Source organism: Pyrus communis, chromosome 12, assembly GCF_963583255.1.
Source record: "Pyrus communis chromosome 12, drPyrComm1.1, whole genome shotgun sequence".
Lineage (NCBI taxonomy): Eukaryota > Viridiplantae > Streptophyta > Magnoliopsida > Rosales > Rosaceae > Pyrus > Pyrus communis.
In genome coordinates, this window is record NC_084814.1 from 20,746,611 (window position 1) to 20,757,238 (window position 10,628).

The following is a 10,628-nucleotide window of genomic DNA, read 5'->3' on the forward strand; positions in this document are numbered from 1 at the left end:
AATATGTCATATGTTATTATGCAAGTGGAGAATAATTTTCTTTCAAATGTTTTTCTACTTATATAATAACATATGACGTACGTGTTCGTGTTCTGGGTACACGAATAAATCTCGAATAAATCTCGATTGTTGACAAGGTTGAAGAAATAAAGAAATGGATTTTTTTTTTCTTCAAAGAATCTTTGTCAAGTTAACAGATTTAATTTGTATCTAAATGAGAAGCTAGGTGTCGATTGTCGAAGAGAGGTTGCTGGCGCAGGGTGGGCAGAGGGTTTTTGAACACAGAAGACCTGCGCTCCCACCGCAGTGATCTAGATAGTCTGAGCTGGCAAGTCGGAATCTACCACGTGTGGACTTAATGGATCGCTTCCTACGTCATCTGGCGGTAAAAAGTCAAACACCTCACATGGTTGACACCGCCAGTAACTTTCCTGTTTTCTCCGAAATAGTCCTCTCAACGCCACATATTTGTCTCACTACTCGCCTCCACGAATGGCCACGTGTCAGACTACAATTTCCTGAACAAATCTGGCCAATGAATGGCGAGTGTGAGTTTTTGGTACTCGAGAGAGTAGTATGGAGTTGTGTTCTCAATAATTGGATTTTTTAATGGGCTCCTGGGCTGCACGTTTAATTAATGAACATGATCTACACGGTAAAACAAAGCCGTCAGATCTGAATCTTGCGTTTGAGAGATGATTCAATCCTGAACCGTTGGATCGTCCGAGTCGGTGATCAACGGCTAAGATTCCTTTTTTGGCGGCGGGCAACGAGGCCTCGCGGGCCTTTAAATACAGGCATCGAGGGAGGGGAAGAGCCCATACTCATCCAAGGCTTGAGATCCTCCTCTCGATCTCTCTCTCTTCGTTTTTTTTCTTCCTGTTTCTCTCTCTACTGTTTTTTCTTCCTGTCTCTCTCCTCCCTCTCTTTTTCTCTCTCTACTCGACGAAAGGGCTTTCTAAGGTTTCTGAGGCGCGCGCTTCAACGGCTCCCTCGACGAGATCCAGGTTTTGAATTGGGGTTCCTCCGAAGCAGTATCTAGGGTTTGGTTTGACCAATCGCATTCAATTTCTCCTCCCACGCATTTGTTTTAGCTTCGATTTTGCCCTAATCATTTGCGATCTAGGGTTTTCAACTTTGGGGGTTTATAGGGAGAGACCCGAGTATAGGTTTTTGCTCGTGTAAGTGTTTGAATTCCTTTTATCCTTCCTTGCATTTTTATTGGGCTCTCTATTTCTTGAAGGAGCTATCGATCTGAGCAATTGGGGAAAAAGTTGCTTTCTTTTGGGGTTAGTGGGTGGAATTCGAGTGTTTGAACATTCCAATTTGCTTAGATTTTCAGATTATTGTCAGAAATTGTTTGTTGATTTTGCACATTGGCAACTTATACAACTGCGAATTTTGAATTTCGAGCATTTGCTTGGACATCAAATAAACTGAAATTTTTTGACGTTTGACAATAGAAAAGGATAGCATCAACAATTTGGTTAATGATGGAAAATTTTGGGTTTTAGGTTTCGATCCCGAAGCAAAAATTGGGACGTATTGTTTCGGTGTAATAGGAATAACGCTGAGGGACTAAACCTAAGCTACAGCTGATATGTGCAGTAATTGGGAGCGTATCTTATGGCACCAGCTGTTCCAATAGATTTCACTGGACAGAAAGAAAAGAAGTGTTTTCTTTCGCAGATGATGGGGAAGTCACGGAAGTACTCTAAAGGGCAGTTGTCTGGTTTTGTTCCGGATAACCGGCATGCTGTCGAGACAATGGCTGAATCGGAGGGGTTTGGAAGCTCAGGACGCGTCGACACAGAAATGACGGCTTCAGAGGATTCATGTGCGCCTAAAAGGAAATCCATTAGTTTGAATGTGGATGGTTATGATGGTTTTGGGGTGCCAATGCAAGTACTGCCATTGTCACGGATGTCGCGGTCAGAAAGGAAGGATTTGGAATTGAGGCTGCAATTGGAACTTGAACAGGTCCGGGTTCTTCAGAAGAGAATTGCTACTATGAATTCCATTGTTGCTGTACTATCCCCATCTAGTGATATTCGGAGTTGCAGTGATGGGAAAAAGAGACCTCCACCTGATAGATATCAAAGATCATCCGAATTTTCTGCGCCTCAAGGTAAGAGAAAGGCTCCTCCGGGGCGTAATGGTGGCCGCACGAAGAAAAGCACGTCTGGTCCTGTGGAGCCATCAAGGCCGGTGGCTCCAGCAACCACTTCAAATGCTATGTTGATGAAACAATGCGATCAATTGCTGACCCGCTTAATTAAACATCAGTTTGGTTGGGTTTTCGAGAATCCAGTTGATGTGGTGAAGTTGAACATACCAGATTATTTTACAGTCATTAAGCATCCAATGGATTTGGGCACTGTGCAGAGCAAGTTAAATTCAGGCGTGTACTCTTGTCCATTAGGGTTTGCTGCTGATGTACGGCTTACTTTCTCAAATGCTTTGACTTACAATCCCCCTGGAAATGATGTGCACATTATGGCCGAGACCCTCAGTAAATATTTTGAGCAGAGATGGAAACCCATAGCAAAGAAGCTTCCTGTAGCGACTGGTGTGCAGTCTCTGCCTTCAAGAGCAAGACCGGCTGTTCGTGAAGAAACCAATCCTGCTGCCCCAATGCCACCCTTAAAAAAGAAGAAAAGTACACCTGTTGATAGTGCTAACAAGCCTGAATCTCCTAAACGCATCTTGACTGTTGAGGAGAAGGTTAGACTGACTAAGGAGCTAGAGGATTTGCTGGGAGAATTGCCGGAAAATATTGTTAATTTCCTAAAAGAGCATAGTAGTAGTGAAGGGCAAACCGACGAGGATGAGATTGAGATTGACCTTGATGCCCTTAGTGATGATACCTTGTTCGCCTTACGGAAGCTTATGGATGGCCATCTGCTGGAGAAACAGAAAAGGCAGGAGAAAGTTGAACCTTGTGAAATGGAGGTTTGTTCATCTTTTAAATTATGTTTTCATGTGTTAAATGTTTTCAATAGTTTCTCAACCGAATTTTTGCATGGATTTCTTATTGTTGTACTCCCTTTGTTTCTGCAGATTATTAATGAGTCGGGATTTAGCAACTCATCAATGCAACCCTGCAAAGGTTCATTTGCAATAACAGCTCTGTAAATATTTATTTGTTAAACTGTTAAAAAATTGTCTTGCGTAAACTTATTTCTAACAGCGGAAATGGTTATCACATGTATGTACCCAGGCAATGATCCAATTGATGAGGATGTGGATATTGTTGGTGGGAATGACGCTCCAATTTCAAGCTTTCCTCCAGTAGAGATAGAGAAAGATGCAGCTCGTAGAAACAGTAAATGCAGTAGCTCAAGTAGCTCCAGCAGTGATTCAGGCTCTTCATCTAGTGGTTTGTGTTTCTCCGTACTTCTTATATATGTGGTTTCAATTGTTTTCAACGTTATAATTTTGGAGTTTGTTTGCCTGAGGCTCTTCTTGCATTATTTTAAAGTTGCGTTGATGGGAGCATTACTACTGTACTAAATGCCCTGTCTGTCTTTGCCTCTCTCTCACACTCAGACACACACATGATGTTTGAGGTGCTGTGTAACACTAACATTGCAATCTATGATTGTTATTTTTATCTGCTTGACCATTGAATGTAATATCAAGTTACAATCTTTAAACTATGATTGTAATCACCATCTCCCCAGACCATTAAAGTAGTTTAGACTGTCTATTATTGTTTAGCTGTTCTGCTTCCTTGAACGGCTTGTTTTGCAATGCCATAGTGTTCAACTGGAACATGGTTAAGAAAAACGTGGAAGTAGAAAATAATGCTTTAGACCCCATTAAGTTGTACATTGTTGTTGCACCTCTCAGTATGACCCCTTTTTTTAATATTTATTTATTTTTATATCTGAACCCAGTAAGTTCTCCATCCCTTATTCACCCCCAAACAAAAGAAAATAAACCAGAATTTGTTAAGAGGTGGAATTTGGAACCTTGGGTAGCCGTTTCTTTTGTTGGATGGGGAGGTCGGTTTCTATTAAAAGCTGCCTTGGCCCAGTTTTGCTTGTTCGTTTTAATGATTGTGGTTCTGGGTCAGGGTATTCTTATCTCACATTTTTATTGGAGGGTTGTTGGTGGTTGAATAAAGCATCTTATGTGCTTAGAATATTTAATGACAGCATTGGCCTAGGATTGTGTGAGAAATTTGTTAAAAGAGGGTGTGATCATTGACCGGTTATTTGGATGCTGAAGCTCAATTGTAGGTGATTTTATCACCTAGTAAAAACCATGTACACCACCCCCCCCCCCCCCCCCCCCCCCCGGTTTAGGATTTTTGAACGGGGTGGGCAGCATGCAAAAGCTGGTAATTTGGTTTCTGGCCATTATTTTATTGGATTAGTATGTCTTTCAATGAATCCATTCTGAAACTGATGTTTTGAGTGCTGCTACACACATTCCTGTTTCCCCATCCACCGTAAATTCAGTTGTTATGAACATTTTTCTTAGTAGGGTGGGTGGAAATAAAAGGAAAGCTGGGTGGGTCTAAAAGCACTCCTGATATATAGTGAGAGTTAGTACTAACTACTAAGGTAAAAAAGTATAAATAGATTTAAAAGTAAGAGAGTTCTCATGTTTTTGACAATTAAACATATTACATTCATTGGATTTCAAATGCTGGTAGTGTGTTTCTTTTTCCCAGCTTTTTAGAATTGTCCACTTAACAAGAGTAACTCAATTTATATTCTTTTTGTTAATAATTAAGTAAAATTTAGTAGGTATCCTCATTAATTTCACCCCTTAGTACATTTGTCTAGCCTCTAATGAAACTATAAGATTTCATGGAGTTTCCAGCTTATTCCAAATAGAACCAACCACATTCTTACAATTTGGGGTGTGTGTTGCTCACATATAGAATTTCTTCACAGATTCTGACTCTGGCAGTTCTTCGGAAAGTGATTCAGATGATGATAAAGCTCCAACCTCTATTGGGGGAGGAAAGGTATACTGTGATATTTTGAATAGCTGGTTCTTCTGTCTTGGATATATATATAGTAATATGTGTGGCTTTACAAGCATTCAGTGGTACCTATATGTTTTTGTGTGCATGCAACTCTGCATGTATATCTTTCACACTGTCTCTCCCCAACTCTCTTCTTCTTTGTTTGTGAATTGTGAAAAAAATATCTAACATCTTCATTTGGCAGGAAAAATTGGGTACTGGAGCAAATACAGATCAGAAGAGAAGTGATATTGGGGATTCAGAAATTGGAAATCGTGAGTTATGGATTTATGTTGCATTTTTTATTTATTTATTTATTTTTTGTGGAAAAGATAGGTCAGGAGTTCTTCTCTAAAATCTGTTGTCATGAATCTTGTGTAGAATCAATAAATAGAGCGGCCTCACTTGAGCAGGATCCCCCGTCTAAACCAGTTCCTGTTGAGGAGGGTGGACATAGAGAGGAGGGTAAGCATGAATAATCCAAAAAAAATTGTCTGCTCTTAATTTTGGGATACTGTCTTACAACTGATGCTGTAACATTGTAGGGGAGAGTGCTCCATCTGAGAGGCAAGTCTCCCCTGATAAGCTCTACCGTGCAGCCGTATTGAGGAATAGGTTTGCTGACACAATACTAAAAGCCCGAGAGAAGGCACTAGAAAAGGTTGGTTTCTACTTGCCATTCTGGGTGCATTTTCCTTGATGTATGCATCCAAAACTTTGTTTGATTTTTGCATTGTGATCAGTTCTCATCTTGTACTTTTGGTTCAGGGTGAAAAGTTGGATCCTGAAAAATTGCGAATTGAAAGAGAGGAACTTGAAAAGCGGCAAAAAGAAGGTTTGGCTTTAAAACTTCAGTCATCTGAGATGAGGTTTGCATTTTATGCGTTAAAAGGCAGCTGTTTAAAATAGTAATTTTACTTTGTGCGTCATTAGAGAAAGCACGTTTACAAGCTGAAGCCAAAGCTGCAGAAGAGGCTCGAAAGAAGGCTGAAGCAGAAGCTGCAGCCGAAGCTAAGAGGCAGAGGGAACTAGAGAGAGAAGCTGCACGTCAGGCATTGCAAATGGTAATTGGATGTGTCATTACATGGGTGGAAGCATTATACAGCCTTGTATTTAATTTAACTGCAGCTGATGAATATCTGGGTTTGTGCAGATAGAAAAGACCGTTGAAATTAATGAGAATAGTCGGGTTCTGGAAGATCTAGAAATGTTTAGGGCTGTTGATGAACATGTGACAAGTTTCACGGAGGAGACCAGCCCGGAGCACATTGAAGACGAGCTTGCCCGGCTTGGTAGCTTCAAACTACAGGGAAGTAGTAATCCCTTAGAGCAACTTGGTTTGTTCATGAAACTGGATGATGATATAGAAGAAGAAGAAGAAATCGAACCTCCCCAGAGTGCCCCAAAACCAGAATCAGCACTTGAACCAGAACCTGCGCCAGAAAGGGAACCTGAACCTGAACCTGAACTGGAAGGGGAACCTGAACCTGAACCTGAAGCAGAACGAGAACGAGAACGAGAACCAGTAAATGATGCTGAACCAAATGACGTTGAAGAAGGAGAGATCGATTGATCTGTTTGTCTCTTCATGTTATTGTACTGACCGAGAAAAAAATGGTGGTTCTGAGGCGTGCCGAGGCAGAGACTTGGGATGCTTCTATTTGGATTTGTTGGCCGCATTATCTCTTTCCTGAAAGGGAGAAGATGGACTTAGCTGGAGAAGAATTGTCAGCAACACAAATTGAGTGATGGATTGGGCTTTTCGGCTTGTTCTTTGAAACGAATTTTTTTTCCTTGATAGTTTCTTTTGGGAAATGTAGCGGGCGAATCTCGAATATAACGCGATTCGATCCAATTTTGGTGTGTAAAAAGAAAAGTTTAATTTTAGGTAAAAGGGTCGGCTTAGAATTGTAAAATATCAGCCTCCTCGGACTATTTTGGCATTCTACCCATTTTTATTTTTTCCTTGGGAAAATGATGTCTTCTCTTGTTGGAGTTTTTAGGAAGGAATAATGACAGATTTGGATTTTAGAAACACGTTGGAATATCTTGGTTTCGCTTCTCATGTTTTTTTTCCTTCATATATTTGACGTTCTATACCCTGTATTTGTGTTGGTTATCATTTTCGAAACATGCAAGTCACCACCACCTTTATGGTCATCTCGGTCACCACCTCTATCCTCGTCATTGCTACTACCATCGTTGCTGCCACCATCACTTCCGATCTTATCTCTAGCGACACACTTCAACCACAATGTCTGGTGGACATTAAAAGAGGTGACGATGTTGTGATATGCATGAATCATAACTAAAATTATAATTGGGATCCTCAAAACCTTACGCTTTGATACTATATGGCATGATCTAATCTTGATGTTCACTCGGATATCGGGGTTGGAACGTGTTATCCAGTACACGATTACTAGTTATAACAATTGTTTGTAACGTTGAATTGCGATAATAAAACTAAAAACCAAAAATTACTTTTGTGAGTTTCAAATCTTGGTTTGATTTTAATTTTTCAATTTTTTTTTAGCAAAACTTTTCAATTTTTTTAATAAAAACAAAAAAGAAAAAGTTATCTTGAACATTTAATTGATCATGTTTGAAACATAAAAAAATAAAAAATTCCTTAACGTCCCAATTCAAACGACACGTCGTTTTTGTCGTCTTGTACACAGTAGAATAGATACGCATTGCTCACCCAGAAGCTGCTCACTGAGTGAAACTACGGCCGCCCATCTTTCACATTCTTCCCATCTTCTTTCTCTCTCTCTCTCTCTCTCCCCCTCTGAACTTCGATTGATTCTATCTTCTGGCGACCGTCCTCGCATCTCTTGCTTCTCTCTCTTTCTCGCCAGCCATTCTCCTACTCTCAATGGCGGCCTCGATCGCCTTAAATACCGTCGGAGCTCCGGCCCGACTCTCCCGCCAATTCTCCCATCCGCGAATCTCCTATCCGCTTCTCGGAGGGCTCAAACTCAGCCACGCCGCTCCGGCCCGATTTTCGACCTCCTCATCTTCCTCCTCTGGCTCTGGTATTCGAATCGCATTTTTCATGTCTTTGTAAATTGAAGTTTGTATCGGAACAATTTGGTGATGTATTAATTGAAATGTGATGAAATTTCAGGCATTAGGGCACTAGTGGCGGCCGTTGAGCAGTCTAGCTCTGCTGTGGCTCAGAATCCGAAGGTGGAGGCTCCGGTGGTTATCGTCACCGAAGCTTCTAGAGGAATCGGCAAGGCTGTAGCTCTTGCTGTTGGCAAGTCTGGTTGTAAGGTCTCTCACCATCACCATCACCATCACCATCACCATCATCATTCATCATCATGATCATGATCATCATCTTCATCATCGTTAATTCTTGAGTTCGTAATTTTACGGTGATTCATAACGTTGCACACTTGAAATGTGAGGTCGAATGTCAGCAATTTTAGCAACTTTATGACTTGATTATGTACCGATTGCTGACTGCTTCGTAGTTGAAATGTTTCGTTAAAGGTCGCATTTTTAACATATTTTAGGGTGGTTTAATTAAATGCTGTAGATTGAGGCATCTCTGGTGGCCAAGCTCTAACATTTGGCGGTGATGTCTCGAAGGAAGATATGTAGCAGCAATGATTAAGACGGTAACGTGCCCTTTTTTGGCTGGCTTTGTGTTTTTGGGTTGGATTACTTCTTGCTACGTGACAACATTTGAATTGAATGAATATAGGTGGTTGATGCGTGGGGAACGGTTGATGTCTTGGTAAATAATGCAGGTCAGTCGCCATCACTTTGCTTGCTGTATTTTAGAGTCGTGTGTCGCCTTTCCTTTTGATTTCAACTGACTGGTCTACAACCCTTTTCAGGAATTACACGGGATGGCTTATTGATGAGAATGAAAAAATCCCAATTGCAGGAGGTTGTTGATTTGAATCTTACAGGTGTGTTTCTATGCACACAGGTGAGTATTCCGGGGGCATTTGTTTATCTAGTAATTCTAGTTGTTCAAGCTTACATTTGTTGGATTTCTGAGCGAGGTTGTTCGTGCTTTCTGCAGGCTGCGGCAAAAATTATGATGAAACTGAGAAAGGTAAGCACATATGTTCTTCCCTTCTTGTATCGTTTCAATTGAAAAATCCGATTTGCTTTTAGATCCGCTTAGTTATTCATCATATTGCAGGGAAGAATAATCAATGTAGCATCTGTTGTTGGTCTTGTTGGCAATGTTGGACAAGCCAACTACAGTGCTGCAAAGGCGGGAGTTATTGGCTTCACGAAGAGTGTTGCAAAGGAATATTCGAGCAGGAATATTAATGTATGTCAGTAATTATGCAGTTCAATCTTCAAGACATTAAACATGCAAGCAGATAGATTTTGACTTTCTGTCGTATTGCAGTCTTATACTTAGGGCCCAAAAGAACATCTCTGTAAAGGTTTATTTTCTCCTAGGTCAATGCTGTTGCCCCTGGTTTTATCGCATCTGATATGACTTCCAAGCTTGGAGAAGACATAGAAAAGAAGATCTTGGGGAGCATCCCCTTAGGTGAGAACACAATCAATTGGCTACCAGTTATTTAAGCATCAATTGAAATTTGATTGATTCTTCTTCCTTTGTTCACCCAAACTTAAATTCTTAATTTTGAAGATTAGGACATAAATTATATATCAATTTTCGATTCTTTCAGGGCGATATGGTCAACCTGAAGAAGTGGCTGGACTGGTGGAATTCTTGGTGCTTAATCCCGCTGCCTGCTACATTACTGGACAAGTAATTTTTTCTTTAAGATCTGATATTTTTCCTTCGACAGATATGAAAAGGGCAAGTATTGATCTAGTTTTTCTGCTCATCCGTTGTAGGTCTTGACCATTGATGGAGGGATGGTGATGTGAGAGGCTGAGTCCGGCACCCCTACGAGCTTTGTCCTACTGAAAGTTCAAGGGAAGAGAGGCTTTTCTTTACATTCCATTCTTGACGGCTGCTAGTTTCAACGAGGAATTGAACAGAAAAGTCGAAAGGGTTTTGTTACTTGGTATTTTTAACGGGGATTGTGTCCGCTGATCGCTGCATGTATGCAAGACAAAAGAAGATTACTTTCGAGTAGCGGTTTCGATCCAAATCGGGCAATGAGAGTTTGTAAAATTTGGAGTTCGTAACAAATTAAAGCTTCTGTTATTTCTTCCCCTTGTCGTTTACATTTTCTTTTAATCTTAAATTTCTTCCGCTTGGGCATTCCAATTATGATAGTTTTGAAATAAAAAATTAGGCGCATTTTTATTCTCACCATACATCTAAAATGAGTCTTGCAAACCAATTGTTATTCCGTTAGTTTTCCGTTCAATTTGAGGCACTTAACGAAAAGAGTTTGGGTTAAGTTGATTGTAACTAAAAATCATCTTATAACTGTATTTAATGAAAAATGCTTACTTTAATGAAAAGAACTTAAATTTAATGAAAATGACAAAAGTTTAAAATGGTAAAAAAAAATATAAAATAAAACAATAAAAAAAAAATAAAAAGTCATAAATCCGTCACACACTCTCCCTCACTATTTCTTAAACTGACTATATTTGAAACTGAATACGTGTACGTACTACACTATTTCTTAAACTGAACATTCATTGTTTCTAAAAAACTGAACATGATACCATTTTGGAAGCTGAA

General features: G+C 40.1%; 1 protein-coding gene and 1 pseudogene across 1 annotated transcript; both read left to right on the forward strand.

Moving 5' to 3' along the window:
- The first annotated feature begins 839 nt into the window (after positions 1-839).
- On the forward strand, positions 840-7,016 carry LOC137710441 (transcription factor GTE10-like). The gene is made up of 11 exons (XM_068449463.1): positions 840-1,181; positions 1,515-2,952; positions 3,061-3,109; positions 3,221-3,379; positions 4,908-4,981; positions 5,187-5,256; positions 5,363-5,446; positions 5,527-5,642; positions 5,750-5,816; positions 5,915-6,045; positions 6,135-7,016. Exons 2-11 carry the CDS (start codon positions 1,627-1,629, stop codon positions 6,552-6,554), a joined length of 2,496 nt encoding a protein of 831 aa, XP_068305564.1. The 5' UTR covers positions 840-1,181; positions 1,515-1,626; the 3' UTR covers positions 6,555-7,016.
- A 696-nt stretch (positions 7,017-7,712) lies between these two features.
- LOC137711354 (3-oxoacyl-[acyl-carrier-protein] reductase 4-like) lies at positions 7,713-10,418 on the forward strand (annotated as a pseudogene).
- The last annotated feature ends 210 nt before the right edge of the window (positions 10,419-10,628 follow it).

Excerpts from the sequence above, each read along its gene's own strand:
- LOC137710441 (XM_068449463.1), top strand. The coding sequence starts at position 1,627 with ATGGCACCAGCTGTTCCAATAGATTTCACTGGACAGAAAGAAAAGAAG. Across the intron at positions 5,257-5,362 it reads GGATTCAGAAATTGGAAATC|AATCAATAAATAGAGCGGCC; the intron begins GTGAGTTATGGA and ends AATCTTGTGTAG. Across the intron at positions 5,643-5,749 it reads GAGAGAAGGCACTAGAAAAG|GGTGAAAAGTTGGATCCTGA; the intron begins GTTGGTTTCTAC and ends CTTTTGGTTCAG.